Below are 18,278 nucleotides of genomic sequence, written 5' to 3' on the forward strand. Positions count from 1 at the left end.
ATGCATTTTCAAACAGAGTGAGTCACTGACAATGTATTTTTTAGACTACATATATAAATTTGTGTGTTTATGTATGTATGCACCTATATTCTATATACACATAGTAATGTGTATTTTAATATATTTCTGAGGCAATTTTAATGAATTATCATATGTATAGAAAAAATAACAGTTTTCATTCGACCCACAGCTGTGCATGTGTGTGTATAATCTCTTCAAAATTATTTACCCACTAATGTGACTTGACATCAAATTGCTGCAGTTACTTTCTTGGTGTTAGTGATTGGCCTGATAAACCCAAGTGACCAGCACTTGTCTGTGGGTGAAAAGCTAGTTACTCCTGTGGTTCAAGAAGAAAAAAAACAGATTTACCTTGCCTTTTTCACAGACAGCATAAAAGATTAATATATGAAGTACATGTTCTTATTCTGGAGTCGTGTGACTAGGGGGAATGGGACATTGAGAACAGGGCTTTTTTTTGTTGTTAATCCTGTTTTCCCTTCAGTTACATCATCTTATTAACCACCCTGTTCCCTGTCATCTATTTTTTTTTAACATTAGTAAGTCCTAGACGAAAGGTTTTGTACACCCCTCCTCTATCTACTGACTGCTTTTTTTGGATGGTGGCTATTCTCTGGCGCACTGCTACGGAAGATTTCACCTTGGAAAGCTGCGCTTGCCTTTTCAATCTGATCATATTTTTTATCTTCGCATAATAAAGCTCTAGGGTCTTCAACCTTCAGCAGAAAAGTCCCTTGTTCCCACCACAAAGACTGAAAGGGACAACATCTTCACTTAAGTTTCAACTAGTTTGTTTTATTTAAATTGACTTACATAATCTGAAAATGTCAATTTTGTAATAACTATCATTCTGTTCTTTTAGCACATAAATGTACAACCTCTCATTTGAACCTGAAAAATGATATAATAATTCTAAATTTGTATGCACAGAATATGGTAGCATCTAAATACATAAAAAATGGCCAGTACTACAAGGAAGAAATGGACAAACCTACCATCATCTTGGGAAATTTTAACATACCTCTCTTAGAAACTGATGAATTCAGCTGATTAGTAAATATATAAAAGGTGTGAATCAAGTAATAATACACATTCTTTTCTAGCATGCATGGAACATTTCACTACAACTGAGCACATACTAGGCATAAGGCCATAAAGCACATTTCACCAACTTTCAAACTACATTTTGTCATATCAAAACTTAGAAATAGGGGCTGGCCCCGTGGCCGAGTGGTTAAGTTCACGCACTCCGCTGCAGGCGGCCCAGTGTTTCGTTGGTTCGAATTCTGGGCGCAGACATGGCACTGCTCATCAAACCACGCTGAGGCAGCGTCCCACACACCACAACTAGAAGGACCCACAACGAAGAATATACAACTATGTACCGGGGGGCTTTGGGGAGAAAAAGGAAAAAAATAAAATCTTAAAAAAAAAACACTTAGAAGTAATGGTTATAATGTTTTTAAAGTTTGAAGATTTAAAAACACATTTCTAAATGACACATACTTCAAAGACTAAATCATAAAAAAAGTTTTAAAATGCTTAGAACTGAATAAGAAAAAGCTATATATCAAAACTTGTGAAATAAAGCTGAAGTGATACTTCAAAGTAAATTGTTAGCCTCAAAAAATGCTTTTTTTAGGAGCCAGCCTGGTGGTGTAGTTGTTAAGTTTCATGTTCCATTGGCGGCCTGGGGTTCGCCAGTGCAGATCCTGGGCTAGGATCTACACACTGCTTATCAAGTCATGTTGTGGCAGGCATCCCACATATAAAGTAGAGGAAGATGGGTATGGACCCTCAGGGCTAATCTTCCTCAAAAAAAAAAAAAAATGCTTTTCTTAGAAAAGAAAAGTCCACAACAAATGTGCTAAACATCTCTAAGCAATCAGAAAAACAAAAAAGAATAAATTCAAAGAGAATAAAAGATTGGGAATTATAAAATTAAGAGCAGAAACTAATGAAGTAAATACAGACACAGAATATAGAAGATCAGTATAACTGAATTTGGCAAGAGTCATTGAGATAAAAGAAAAAAGGCACAAGAAAATAATATTAGAAATAATAAAAGGGATGAAAGGCAATGTACAGCAGAGATTTTAGAACATTATGAATTCATATTCTCATCTTTCACTCTGGCCAAAATGGAATACTAGGGACAAGATTTACTCTCCTGCCTGAAACAAGTAAAAATATCAGACAAAAATATGAAACAGCAGTGTCCAGACACTGGTCATCAGGCAATGAAGGACAATGATCTGTGAAATAGAGGAAATAAATTAGTTTGCCCCTACGATTGCTCCACTTTACTCCCTAGAGAGTTTCAAGATTGCAGGGCCTACAGGGGAAACCAGGTGAAGCCTAGAAGTCTCTCTGAGTTGAGGAGAAAGAGTTGAGAAGCCAGGGAAGATAAGACAACCAGATTTTAATGGGTAGAGTACCAAGGTGACAGCGCTATACAGAGAACTCTAGAGATCTGCAGCTGAGTACTGATGACCGCATGTGACCACTATCTAAGGCCATGAAAAGAACCACCTGAAACAACAAGGAGAAACAATTTTTGGAGCTCACACATGACCAAGAATAGTTTGAGTTCCATCAGCCAAAGTGGAAACCCTCGTATTTGACAGGGTAGCAGAGCACTCAGAAGGGTATTGCCTTAGTAGTAAAATAAAGGCTGCTCTGTGCCTGCCTTAAAAAGTTTAAAAGCAAGCCTGTAAAGGATCAAATTGTCCCCAAGTAACTTAATTGTGTCCCGTAACAAAGCTCAAGATTACATATATAAGAAATCCAATATCTAATAGCCAAGAAAGTAAACTTCATAATTCCCAGTATCCCATAAAAAATTACCAAACATGCAAAGAATGCATGCAAATGGAAAATAAAACCTATAATGAGGAGAAAAATCAATAAAAATAAATAGACCAAGAAACGACACAAATGATAGAATTAGCAGACAAGGACAATACTACAGTTATACTTGCTGTGTTCACCACAGTAAGGTTTGAGCATAATAAGAAGAAACATGGAAGATATAAAATATACCCAAACAGAACTTCTACAGATAAAATATACAAAGTCTGATATGAAAAATACACTAATGGAATTAAGAGCAGATTAGACAGAATAGAAGACAAATTAGTAAACTTGAAGACAAAGCAATGAAAACTATACAAAATGAAAAACAGAGAAAAACAAGTGAAAGAGAAATGAACAGTAAGCTGTATGACTATTTTGAGCAGCCTAATATAAGTCGAAGTGGAGTTGAAAAAATATTTGAAGAAATAATATTTGAAATGTTTCCAAATTTGATGAAAACTATAAACTCACAGACCCCAAAACCTTAGCTAAATGTAAGAACAAGAAATATGAGAAAAGGCACACCAAGGCACATCATAATCAAATTGCTTAAAATCAGTGATAAAGAAAAACATATAAGAGCAGCCAGAGCAAAAACTGACATCACATAGTAAGGAACAAAGAGAAGGATGACAGCACAATTCTTGTCAGAAAGAAGGCAAGTCAGAAGACAGTGGAGCAACATCTTCAAAGAACAAAATGTATTTAGAATTCTACACCCAGTAAAAATATATCTCAAAGATGAAGGCGAAATAAAGACTGACTTAGGCAAACAAAAGCTGACAAAATTCATCACCAGCAAACTTATAATACAAAATTTTTCAAGTCCTTCCTGCAGAAGGAAAATGATATCAGATAGAAATTTAGATCTACACAAAGAATTGAAGAGCACTTGAGATGATAACTATGTGGACAAATATAAAAAATTTTATAATTTTTTAAATGTTTTAAAAATAATTGACTATTTAAAGCGAAACTTTTTAGATGTATTGTGGAGTTTATAACATAGGTAGAAGTAAAATGCAGGACAATAATAGCTTAAAGGCAGTGAGGGAGAAAATGGAAGTATTAAGCTTCTTATACCAGTGCTGTTGAATAGAAAAATAATGCCACATATGTAATTTACAATTTTCTAAGTCATGTTAAAAAGTAAAAATAATCAGTGAAATTAATTTTAATACAACATTTTACTTAATCCAATATGTCCAAAATAATTATTTTAGCAAGTAATCATAATATAAAAATTATTAATAGGATATTTTGCATTCTTTTCTTCTTTATAAATCTTTGAAACCCAATGCAGATTTTACATCTCAACTCAAAGGCTAAATTCTGATTGGAAATACTTGGTCTACATTTAGATTTCAAAAAATTTATAGTGAAAAAGGATTCCCATACCCAAGTTGTTCCAAATATACTAGATTTTCTAATAAGAGTAAGGTTACCAGTTTTTAATTTTAACTTATATTAACTGAAATAAAATATTAAAACTTCAGTTTCTCAGTGGCACTAGCCACATTTCAAGCACTCAGAAGGAAAGTGCACTGTTACATGTGATATGCTTTTATAACTTGAGAGTAGACTAAGTTAAAAATGCCTATTTTAAGCCCAAAGCAGCCAATAAAGAGCAAAAACAAAATTATAGCTAATAAGCCAACAAAGTAGATAAAATGCAATCATAAAAAATACTTAGTTAATCCAAAACTAGGCAGAAAATGATGAAAAAGAAGACAAAAAAATGGGACAAATAGCAAGAAGGCAGATCTAAACTCATTTGAATCAATAATCACAGTAATTGTTAATGATTTAAACACTTCAGTTAAAATGCAGAGATTGTCAGAATAAGAAAGCAAGACCCCTATGTTGCCTACAAGAAACCCACTTTTTAAAGAAGCAAATTGATTAAAAGTACAAGGAAGGAAAAGGCATACCATGCTAAGTAGGAGTGGCTATATTAATCCCAGACAAAGTAGATTCCAGAGCAAAGAATATTACTGAAGATAAACAGGGTCATTTGAAAATGAGGTCAATTCATGGTAGGCAAAATGTGGAAACAACCCGAATGCCCAGCAACTGATGAATGATAAATAAAATGTGTTATATCCCTACATGGAAATATTATTCATAATAAAAAGGAATGAAGTACATTGAAAACATTATGCTAATGAAAGAAGCCAGTCTCAAAATAAAATGTTCTACAGTTGATTGTGGTGAGAGTTAACACATTTCCGTGAATACAGAAACCACTGAAACCATGGAACCGTACACGTGAAGTGGGTGAATTGTATGGTATGTATGTGAATTATATCTCAGTAAATTTTTTTAAAAAAAGAAAGTAGCATGTCTTTCATATCTGAAAGGTCAGTATAAAAATGGAAAATTCTAGGCCAAGCTCATTTATTAACATATGCACCAAGAATCCTAGAAGAAAATTACATTAGCAAACCAAAGATGGCAACATACAAAAAGTATATACATCGTGGGTATGTTGGGTCTATCAGTCAGGATCCAGTCAGAAGACAAAAATGACAGTTATTTGAACCGGGAAAGTTTAATGTAAAAAGATTAGTAAGAAGAGACTGACTACTAAGAGATAAAGAGAAGTCTGATAAACAACAGGAATAGCAAATGGAGGCAACAGCCGCTACCTCTGCAGCAAAATGAGCAGCCAAGGAAGGAGCAAATTGAGAAGAGGGCCCTCTCCTCCAAGGCTGAGCTTCAGACCTCATTGGTGTGTGGCATTGACTGGATGGCAGAAGAGTTCTCTGGTGTGTCCCAGGCCGAGGCTGGCAGGCAGAAAACTGCCCAAGGGGTGCCAACAATACTCACCAGGAAGTTGCTCTTAGGGGTGCTGGAAGGACCCCCTGAACGTTGCCTGCAAGGTGCTGCTTAACTTCACTAAGTTGTCCACTGGGGTGCCTGTGAGGCTCTCCAGAAGCCAGTGAGACTTGCTGGGAAGTCACCAACTGGCTGCCTATGCAACTTGTTAGAAAACCAGATGGGTCACGGAGGTACCTCTCCAGTGAGCTGCCCATGGAAGTGCCACTGAATTTGCTGAGAAGCTGATTGGAGGTGCCGTTGAAACTTACCATGAAGCTGCCTGCAGAGTTGCCACTGAAACTACACTGGAGGTGAGCCCCACTGAGTCTTCTGCACAGTGGCTGAGCATCACGGGAGCAAAACCAGAGAAAGGCACATTAGGAAAAGGTGAAGAAACCTCTTCCTCCTTCAAAGTCCCTCCAATGCCTTCTACTGACAAAGCTTACTATCACACCACCTCACAAAAGAGAAATGCTTACAGGGTCCAGTACCAACATCTCAAAGTATGCTGATGAACAATGCATTTGGGGCTTAAAGGCAATAAAAGGAAAACTGGCACACTGGGTATATCTTAAAATGGGTTCTGTGCTGAAAAGCCTGTCTTTCAACACATTAAAGGTAGAAAACTCTTTGCTTATTCATGATGCAGAAAAAACAATGGATGAATTTGAACTCCATTCAGGTTAAAAACAAAATCAAAATCAAAACGTTATGGTAAGCTAGGAATAAAAGAGTACTTTTTTAATCTGATAAAAGTTATCTACAAAAATACAGTCGATTCTCATTATTCATGGCAGTTATGTTCTATAAAGTTGCTGCAAATGCTGAATTAGCAGATACTGAAGGATTACTCCTAGGGAAGATAAAGGGTTAGGTTTCTGTGTGAGCCTCTGGTCACATTTTTGTCAACCAATCAATACATAAGTTGTTTCATGTGTGCTTCTGTTTAGACACCTTATGTATATTTTTGATTCATTAACATTAAACTCAAAGCCTACAGAACTATAATTTATGCCTAAACGAAGCCTAGCTAACATGTATTTTCGCTGTTAAGAAACATCGCAGCCTTCTTACATTTATGAGCAGTAGACAGCACTTCAGCACTCCACTTGGGGGCCATTATAAACAGCAAAATCACCAACAAAATGCAAAAACCCTGCGGCCCTAAATAGATTGCAAAAGGGAAGTTGTTAACAGTTATTTCTTGTCGTAAAACAAGAAAGGAAGAGCATTGCCTGTTGAACCTCAGCTGGGAACATGTACTCTGGGTGATTCCAATTTTTACCACTCTGCACAATGTTTACAAATAACCATAAAAGTGCCCCATTGACTTTTGGAAGTAGGCAAATTTGATAATACAGAATCTGCAAATAAGCAAGATCAATTGTACCTACTATATTATATTCAATGGTGAAACATTGAAGGCATTTCTTTTTAAATCAGGAACAAGCATGAAATGCTTGCCATTACTACTTCTAATCAATATTGTACTGGAGATCCTACCTAAAGCAATAAAGAAAAATAAGAATTTGCAATAAATGCCATTATTCAGTTAATATTATTATTTACAAAGAAAACCCAAATCATCTACAAATTGAAATTAATTTAGCAAGGCTGTTAGATATGATTAATATACAAAAATCAATTACATTTCTATACCCAAGCAACAATTTGGAAAATTTTAGTTAATAAAAGGTATTGTTATACAATAATAAAAAACATAAGGGTCCTACCTTGGAGTGAATCTAAAAGATGTGAATGACCTTTATGAAAAACATTGTAAAATTTTGTTGAAATACAGTAAGGAAGATCTAAATAAAAGGTGAGCTATCACTTGTTTATGGAAAAAGCATCCTTAGGCCCCATAGCCTAGTGGTTAAGTTCAGCACACTCTGCTTTGCTGTCTGAGTTCACAGGTTCAGATCTGGGCACAGACCTATACCACTCATCAGCAATGCTGTGGCACTGACTCACATATTAAAAAAAAAAAAAAAGAGGAAGATTGGCACAAAGGTTAGCTCAGGGCTAATCTTCCTCAAGCAAAAAAAAAAAAAACCAAAAAGTTAATTCCTCTGAAATTCTCGTACAGATTAAAGATTATTTCATCCAAAATCCCTATGAGGCTTTTCATGGAATTTGACAAGCGGATTCTACATTTTTATGGAAATGCAAAGAGCTAAGACAGTCTTGAAGAACAAGACAGAAGACCTACCCTATCATATATCACAATGTAGCCACAAAATAGAATAGCATACAACTAAGATGACCCACAGACATATGCATCAATATAAATGTCTCAAAAAATGTTAACATTGAGCTAAAAAAAGCCCACAGAATACATAAATATTCCATTTTACACATTTCAAAAACAGGCAAGTGAAGCTATATATTTTAGGTATACATACACATGAGATAAAACAATGAGGAAAAGCACAGGAATTACTAATAAAATTGAGAGTAATGGTTACCAACAGACTGATAATAATTTATTAAGCTGGGTGGTGAATATTATTCAAATTTTCTTCTTACATATTATTCTTTGTGTATATTTTATAAGACAATTTAAAAGATGGAATGCTCAGAAAATAGTGAGTCATGTTGAAATCCTAAATAGAGAGTATATTAAATTTTGCCATGCTATTTTAGAAAATAGTTCTAAAAAACATGTCAACTGTAACTGAAAGGGAACTGCAAGGATCCTTCAAACCTGAAATTGTCTGCAAGTTTAAAATATTCAATTTTTAAGTAACAGGCACTTTTGGGCATTACACATTAAGTTCCCTAAATTCCCTACTGTTTCCAAATTTAAATGTTTGTGGATTAGCTACTCACAATTTCAAGTTCTTTACTTGGTAGGGTTGCCCCCCAACCAACATTTTAATTCTTGTGGTGCTGTACAGTAGTGCTTGTCAGCTGCAATTATTTGAAATAAATCGTTAGATGTGTTAAAAGTGGGGAACTGTGCTCACTGAACTTAACTAGTCAATTGTTCAAATATGGAGGAAAGAAAATTAAAGAACATTGAGAAAATTGTGCAAACACACCATTAAAATGTGTACTTAGGGATTTCTGGGAAGGGAACTCCACTGCATGTTTAAATCTGTTGTTTGACCTGTACACTCTATTTTCAGGAATTCATTTCCCACTAAGATTGCAGACTGCCTAACTCAGAGCAAGGTACCCCCAAAATAACTGATTCAATACTTTCACTACTATGTGATTAACATAGTTTCAAACACTGAGGGAAATTAACCCAGCCAATGAAAAAAATATTGTAGCAAAAGACGACGAAAAAACAAAAACAAAAACACTACGCTAGGGGGTCTTAGGCTTGGCTACTATGTGACCTTGGGTTCCAGAGTACATGAAGAAAGTTAAATCAGACGTTCCCTCCAATTTCTATTTATTAGGTTTAAAACTTTATTACTTAAATATAAGCATTGTATTGCATTAAAATAACAGAAAAGAAAAAAAATAGTCTCAATTAAACAAGTGACTGTCCACTGATTGCCAAGGCTTGAGATATGAAGATAAGTTAGACATGTTCCCCATTATAGTAGAATATACAAGTTCTAAAACAAAAGAAACATATTCCTTTATCCGATAAGCATAAACCACAAACAAAAATCTTACTGGTTTTAGAAAGTGGATGGAATTTTAATCAATCAGGGCATCTGTTTTTGCTCCATTAGAAATACACAATCACAAGAGAGAACAAATGAAATAGACACATTTATATAAATGCAATTGTAAAATAGTATTTTATTATTTTTAATATAGTGCTGTAACATTTCATAATATTGCATACTGGTCAAATACTGGTTAATTTAATTAGGCAAGAATAGCCACCCCTCACCCCACTTCCCAATCAGAATTTAAAGATGCATTATCCTTTCAGAGCCCTATCATTTTGACTCCTATTATGTCACATTTCATAAACAGTAATACTATGAACTAAAATGAGTAAAGGTTGACAACAATTACTTTGATTTCACAGTTTCACAAAGCAGCCAGTAGATTGCTGAACTCAGAACAGCAACAAAAACCCACTAAGACTTTGTTTTATAGTTACTTTTTCCATAATGCTCCTTCTTAAGAGAAGAAAAAGTAGGAAGGCAAAGGTAATGCTTCTTTTAGTCATTTATCCAACAAATCAACCTTTAACAGCAAACAGGTTTTACAGTTACCAAATGATATGTTATTTCTGTGCCAGCAGATTTTATTACCTTTTTTTTTTGCTTTCTTGTTCTGGTGCTACCAGTAAGTGAACAAAACGACACTAAACATTAAGTTCTAGAACAATCTTTCAAAATAACACAGTAAAAAAACCAGGCCAGTGAGTCAAGTACTTACAAATATAAAGTAAGTAAGCATAATTGCATAGATTAACTAGTAAAAATTCAAATTCAGACAAAACATCAAATTAAATAAATGAAAAGAACTTTCAAGTATTTTCTTGATTTTTGCATTAATATTGCATGCATTCCCCTTTACAATGTGATTACATTTTTTTTGGCACATTTACTCTTGGATTTAAATATAGTAAAATCTTAGGAAAGCAAGTTAAAACTTTTTTCTGCAAGGGTCAGTGACGATTAACGAAAATACATTTTGGAGCATTTTAAATAGTACATTTGAAAAGAGTAGTCGTACTTAAAAGAAAAATCTTAAGAACAAAGTATTTGCTAGTCTTGGTTCAATAAAGTCATCACCACACCAACAGGTAGTCCCAACTATTAGATATTGTCCCTTGCATTGAAGTCTAATCAAATTAATTTCCCAAGTAACAGATCCAAGAAATTAACTATAATTTTATATTTAAATGCTTAAAACATGGTCATATCCTGTACTTAGAGATATAACATTTGTTTTACTGGCAAAAATTAAAAAATTCTCCCCTCAGAAGTCATTCTTTATATGTGTGTGTATGCACACACACATACTTTTCCTTCTCTAAGAACTATTTTGTTTGAAAGACTTGGCTTAGAGATTTATTAATGTGACTACAGGGTCCTCAAAATAAAAGCAGGCACAGCTGGTTAGTTTATGAATTATGCGGCATTATCAAGTTCAATTGATTACAAAGAGTGGAATACCCTGTCACCTGATACTTAGAACCATCTGCACCACAAAAAAGCATTTATCTGATAAATTCACCATCAATTTGGTAATCTTTAATATAACTACCCTGTTCTTTTGAACATACATAATGCAAAAGGAAAATTTTTATAGTAAGCTTCAAAACTTCCACTACAATAAAAAGGGCACAGACACAGTCCTCGACTTAACGATATAAAAGAGGTTTGGCAGATGCAGTCAGCATTATGACACCATTTAAACCTGTATTTTATCGCTGTAGGTTTTAAGTGTCTTGCCAAAAGCTTAGTTTCATGATATATAATTTACAAAGTGTCACATTATTTAAAAGTATTTCTATATACATTTTCTTTTTGTAACATGCCTCTGATTTCCAGCAGAAACATTATAAATGCTATCATAAATGAAATCTTTCTTTACAGAATAGACTATGAGTCATATCAAAAATGCTTTAGTTCCCATCTTAAAACAGCTGTAAACTAATTTTAAATAATTATTTTACGTATATAATTGGAAATGTAAATAGCCTGCATGTAAGTATAAATGAAAAGACTGAGTTTAACAGTACCATATATGCTTAGAAAACTCTACCAAGTATAGTACTGTGAGAATAACACATAGACACATGCATATACATGTATCTATAAATAAATATATAATTTTTCTATAGAAACTTTTTTTAGAGTTTCACAGTTTGAAGAGGTTTTTGCTGTTAATACATAAAATACACACATTATATTGACCAATCTGATACAAATGTAATTTAATACAGTGATAACAAGCAGCATTATGATCCTCTGAGTATTACCAAAACCAAAAATTCATAATACAGTCATGCGTCGCTGAATGACAGGAATATGTTCTGAGAACTGTGTCGTTAGGCAATTCTGTCATTGTGCAAACATCATAGAGTGTATTTACACAAACCTATATGGTATAGCCTACTACACACTTAGGCTATACGGTACTAATCTTATGGGACCACCATTGTATACGCAGTCCATCACTGACCAAAATGTTGTTATGTGGACCATGAATGTATAGATCGCAACCATATTAAAGAATCCTTAACAATTTTCATTAATATCATCCTTTAGTGTCCAAACATTAAGTAGATTTAATAAAATTTAACACATAAGATGGTGATTTCTTCAGGATAATTTTGCCATTCAAGTACCTAAGTTCATTACTACAAGAAAGTGAAACTTTTCAATTACTGCTCTGAAAAAATCAGACAAAGAATTACAGTATTTTTTTGCTATGCAGCACTATTTTAGATTCATGATGGCATCTCTATCATGATGCTTTTTAAAATGAAGAGTGAAAAAATAATAAAACTATTTCAAAAATGGTAGCATATTTGGTTGAAATACAAAATATACTAATATAATAGCATTTATATGTTAAAAACACAAATATTTAAATGTTGTGTAATCATTTTAATGTGTTCAACATGAAGAAGAGCTTTCTCTTCACAATTGCCACATTTTAATTGATTATCAGTACAATATTTCTTCTACATTTTATAAATAAGTTTTACAGGTTTTCTGTTGTCATCTTTTTTTTTTGGAAAGTATAACCTACAGCACAGTGATTTATAATTTAAGGTAATAAATATGTTCACATTCTAATTTAGCTTTTACACTATTTCATGCTTCTGAAGCTTTTTTGTTTTGTTTTTGCTTCAAGATAGAGGTAGATTTAGTAGAAATTGGGCATGTCAGACTTACTGCCAAAATGCAATTATCAATAGCTGTACTGCTAATGTGCAGTTTCCAAGAATGCTAGAAAAAATTAAGAACAATTGTGTAATACTTAATCAAAGTTCTCCTTTTCAAGCTTAAGATATTAAATAATTTCACATAATGTATTTAATTGCTCACAAATAGATACAAAAAATAGATAAAACGATAAAAGACATAAATACAAGCACATCAAATTAAAAACAAAACTATAATGAAAGGTTGCATCTGAATGAAAACTTTCGCTTTTTAAAAGTGCATCAACTTCCTTCTTTTCTGTTCTACATAAAACACATCAAACATTCCTACTAACATTGCAACAAAGAGAAGATATCTGAAGCTACCCTTTTTAGCTATTAATTTTTCTCCCACCAAGTTAAAGTTGAAACCCTTCCATTGGTGCTTCTTGCTGCTGAAATACAAACTGTTGTTGGTTTTCATCCACCTGAGGTACAATGCTGGGGTCATCTTCTTCTACACCAAAGTAATGTTCGATCAGATCAAAAGCCTTTTGGTAAATTTCCTGATTTTCATGGCTTTGTAGAAATTCAATTTTATCCAGACCTATTATACAAAGCATATAAACAAAATTCTTACTCAAGTTTCAACATATATTTAAATCAAAATAATCAACAGCATCCATCAGTCCATCAGCAATGGGACTGTTAATTTTATCTAACTTTCGCGCATAATGATAGCCTTATACTTCAAGAATGAGACAATGGGGCAGTGTGGTATGAGGAAGTAGCACAGGCCTGGGAGTAAGAAAAACATAGACTGAATCCTGCTAGGTGTGTGATTTTGCCCCAAATAAGTTTGGTTCTTCTGTACTCTAGTTTCTCAATTTTAAAATGAATTTTAGATTATGTAACTTCACAAGTCCTTTCCAGAGTAAATATGCTAACTAAAAATCACAAAAAAGGAAACAAAACAAAAACAAATGAACAAACTAAAATGCAAGCAAACTAACACACACACATTCTCTCACAGAATGAGCCAGAGGGTATCAATATGGAATAAATGAGTATATTTGCAAACCCAATCTAGCTACTCTATAATTTACAAAAAGTACAATCTACAACTCAAACAGAAAAAGCCCATTTTGAAAGGATAGGGAGACTCTATAGCACTCTATTTTACTGCTTACAAGGAAAAAATCTACACAAGTTTGGGTGATGCTGAAAATATTTTTCATTTAATTACAGATAAACCTATTGAATTATATTACTGTAGGATATAAATAGCCTAAACTCTAGTATGGGGTCAAAATAATGACTGTAATAAGGATATATTCTTAAATCAGCGATTAATATCTTGTATTTATATAATATTTTAACCAGTGACATCAGATAATTTGAAATAAAGGCAAAGTGATATCCCAGGCTTGCTTTAAGAATTATAAATAAAAACCTGAATCAACCATACAATATAATAGGACTTAATAAAGAGAGAAAAGTGAATATTTAATGGAATAAATAAATAGATAAATCCAATTTCCAAACTGGATGTCTTTTCTTTCTTTTCCTTGCCTTATTACTCAGGCTAGGACTTCTAATTCTATGTTGAATAAAAGTGGTGAGAGTGGGCATCATTGTCTTGTTCTTGATCTTCAAGGAAAAGCTTTCAACTTTCTAGATTGAGTAAGATCTTAGCTGTGGACTTGTCATTATGGTCTTCATTATGTTGAGGTATGCCAATAAAACAATAAATTTTCATCACATCTCTGTGGGGGCAATAACTTTGTAAACTCTGAATGAACAGAAGATTAGATTGAGTCATTTATTAAACATAAATGAACACAGTTTATCTTATTAAAATAAAAACGTAAAAAAGAATGGGAGAAAAGCCATACTAAAATAAACTATAAAATAAAATTAACTCAAACTTTTACAAAAAAGAGTCAAATAGGTAACTGGACAAAGTACAATAAATATTCAATTCAGATGAGGAAATACATTAATACATGGAAAACACACACCACCTTCTACATGAAATAAAACAAGAAACACACAAAAGCAACTTGGTGATCATTTTACATCTTCCGAATTAACAAAAGAAACAAGACAAGTAAGAGACTGTGTAGTAGATTCATACAATGCCAGTGACACTGTCAAGTAACATGCCATTTGTTGGAAAGCAAAATGAGAAAATATATCAAAAGCTTAAAAAGAAGTTTGTACCCAAGCCTCAGTAGCAGCATTCCTAAAAATTAATATTCAGAAAGATACTTATTTTGGCACATGTAAAGTGCTAAACAAATTAGAAACAAACTAATGGTCAACTACAAGAGTATGGATAAAACTGCACTCATTATGGCTAAAATGGCACTCAATATAACATTATGTGGCTATTATAAATCATAAAAATTATGTAGAAATGTAAAATTTCTCCAAAATGTTAGAAAGTAGAACATAAAACTATACATAAGCTGCAAATATATAAATGTAAAGTATTTGTGCACAAGGATAATGTAAAGAAAGGTAAATAATGAAAAGAAATTCTTACGGTAATAAAATTAAGAGTAACAAAATTAAATTATTAAAAAGAAAAACATTTTTTTAAATATTATACTGCTTTGACAACAAAAAATTTAATGGAACTGGAGGGGGAAAATGCCAATGGCAGCTATTTAAGAATTGAATATCTCTCAACAAAGTGGGTATAGAGGGAACAGACCTCAGCATAATGAAGACCATAATGACAAGCCCATAGCTAACATCATATTCAACCTAGAAAGCTGAAAGCTTTTCCTTTAAGATCAGGAATAAGACAAGGAAAAGAAAAGACATCCAATTTGGAAAAGAAGAGTAAAATTGTCACTATTTGCAGATGACATGATATTACATATAGAAAACCCTAAAGACTCTACCAAAAAACTGTTAGAATTAAAAAAATTCAGTAAAGTTGTAGGATACAAAATCAATACACAAATATCAATTGTGATTCTATACATTAATAAGGAACTATCAGAAAGAGAAATTAAGACAATAATCCCATTTACAATTGCATCAAAAAGAATAAAATACCTAGGAATAAATTTAACCAAGGAGGTGAAAGACATGTACACTGAAAACTATGATGAAAGAAACTGAAGAAGATACAAATAAATGGAAAGATAATCTGTGCTCATGAATTGGAAGAGTTAATACTGTTAAAATGTCCAAACTATCCAAAGCAATCTACAGATTCAATGCAATCTCTATTAAAATTCCAAATGGCATTTTGACATTTGGACAAATGACAGAAATAGAACAAACAATCCTAAAATCTGTATGGAACCATAAAAGACCCTAAATAGCCAAGGCTATCTTGAGAAAAAAGAACAAAGCTGCAAGCATCTTGCTCCCTGATTTCAAATTATATTAGAAAGTTAACTAATCAAAACAGCATGGTATTGGCATAAGAAGAGACGGATAGATTAATGGAAGAGATAAAGAGTCCAGAAATAAACCTGTGCATATATGGCCAATTAATTTATGACAAATGATCTCAGAATATACAATGGAGAAAGGCTAGTCTCATCAATAAATAGTGTTGGGAAAACTAGACAGCCATATGCAAAAGAATGAAACTGTACCACTATCTTACACTATACACAAATATCAATTCAAAATGGATTAAAGACTTGAACGTAAGACCTGAAACCACTAAACTCCTAAAGAAAACATAGGCATTAAGCTCCCTGACATTGGTCTTTGCAATAAGTTTTTTGGATACGACATGAAAAGCAAATGCAACAAAAGCAAAAATAAACAAGTGGGACTACGTCAAACTAAAAAACTTCTGTACAGCAAAGGAAACCATCAACAACATGAAAAGGCAACCTACAGAATGAGAGGTTTGCAAATCACGTATCTGAATTAATATCCAAAGTACATAAAGAACTCATACACAACACAACAGCAAAAACAAACAGTCCAATTAAAAAACGGGCAGAAGATCTATGAATAGACACTTTCCCAAAGAAGACACAGAAATGGCCAACAGGTATAGGAAAAGGTGCTCAGCATCACTAATCATCAGGAAAATGCAAATCAAAAGCATAATAAGATATCACTTGACACCTGTTAGAATGATGGTTATCAAAAAGACAAGAGATAACAAGTGTTGGTGAGGATGTGGAGAAAAGGGAACTTTTGCGCACTGTTGGTGGAAATGTACATTGATGCAGCCACTATGGTAAACAGTAAAGAGGCTCCCCAAAAAATTAAAAATAGAACTACCATATGATCCAGCAATTCTACTTTTGGGTATATATCTGAAGGAAACAAAGACACTAACTCCGAAAGATATAGGCACCACCATGTTCACTGCAGGATTATTTACAATAACTAAGACATGGAAACAACCTAACAGTCTACTGATGAATGAATGGATAAAGAAAATATGGTATATGTATATTATACCATGGAACATTATTCAGCCATAAAAAAGAAGGAAATCCTGCCATTTGTGACATAGATGAGGGAATCATGTACATGAAGTAAGTCAGACAGAGAAAGACAAATACCCTATGATCTCACTTATATGTCAAAAAACCCCCCAAACAAACAAACAAACAAACAAGGGAACAGACTGGTGGTTGCCAGAGGCAGACGTAGGGATGGGCAAAATGAGTGAAGGGGGTCTAAGGTACAAACTTCCAGTTATAAAATAAGTAAGTCATGAAGATGTAACATAGAGCATGGTGACTATAGTTAATAATATTGTACTATATATGTGAGAGTTGCTAAGAGAGTAAATCTTTAAAAGTTATCACAAGAAAAAAAAGTTTTTAACTATGTAAGTTGATGGATGTTAACTAGACTTATTACGGGGATCATTTTGCAGTATATACAAATATTGAATCAATATGTTGTAGACCTGAAATCAATATAATGCCATATGTCGATTATATCTCAATAAAAAAATTGACTGTAATTATAAATTTTTAACTGACTGCTTACCATATGCTTCTTCAATGAGAGCACAGTATGGATTAATGCCTATTCCATTCTGCTTAGATTCTTGTTCTCCAAGACGTAAAATATTTTCAAGTCCATTTAAGGCCACTTGGACTATTTTAGAGTCCATAACAGTCAAAAGGTCACAAAGTGGTTTAATGCAGCCTAAGGCTACCAAATACCTTCAGAGTAATTTAAAAAAGGAAAGTGAGGGGGGAAAAACATTTAAAATGACAAATAAATATTTATAGCAATGACATGAAAATATTCTTCATAGTGAAATGTTATATAAACAATTAAGAAAAGTATTCTCATACAAACTCAAACATTAAAAACACTTAAATTTTCACTTACACAGAAACCTGAAAATTTTTTTACTCTGTTGTTCTAATTTAACATAATTAGCCGTAAGTGGTATTACATTTATTACAAAAATATATACACAAGCAAACTGGTACTAGGGCCTGTTTTTGCATGGCATATAAGTAAGCACTGAGAATAGTGGGCTCAAGGTGTCTTCTTTTTTCTTTTTTAAAGGTGAGCCTATGTATACACATATGGGTCATCTTCGAGTAGACAGAAATAAAGAGGGAGAAAGGGCATCTAAATCAAACTTCAGGAAATTCCCCACAAAAATAATCATAGCTAACATTTGAAACATCTGCTGTGTTTCAGAAGCATAGAAAGCATCTAGGAGCAAAGCAGGCCATGTTACAAATAATTTTAATTAATAATGTTCACAAAAATTACTCCAATCATTTCTTAATGTTTTGTCCTTTTCCATCAGCTCTTTTTCCAC

General features: G+C 33.1%; 1 protein-coding gene across 1 annotated transcript in view; it reads right to left on the reverse strand.

The window, feature by feature from the left end:
- Positions 1-9,347: 9,347 nt before the first annotated feature.
- Positions 9,348-18,278, reverse strand: part of KPNA5 (karyopherin subunit alpha 5) — a 42,367-nt gene continuing 33,436 nt past the window's right edge. The window contains exons 13-14 of the mRNA XM_046675196.1: positions 17,483-17,661; positions 9,348-13,100 (exon numbers count right to left, since the gene is read on the reverse strand). Of these exons, the coding sequence (XP_046531152.1) occupies positions 12,913-13,100; positions 17,483-17,661 (367 nt within the window). The 3' untranslated portion in view covers positions 9,348-12,912. The remainder of the gene's footprint in view (positions 13,101-17,482; positions 17,662-18,278) is intronic.

The sequence above is a fragment of the Equus quagga genome, chromosome 11 (assembly GCF_021613505.1).
Source record: "Equus quagga isolate Etosha38 chromosome 11, UCLA_HA_Equagga_1.0, whole genome shotgun sequence".
NCBI classification, from domain to species: Eukaryota; Metazoa; Chordata; class Mammalia; order Perissodactyla; family Equidae; genus Equus; species Equus quagga.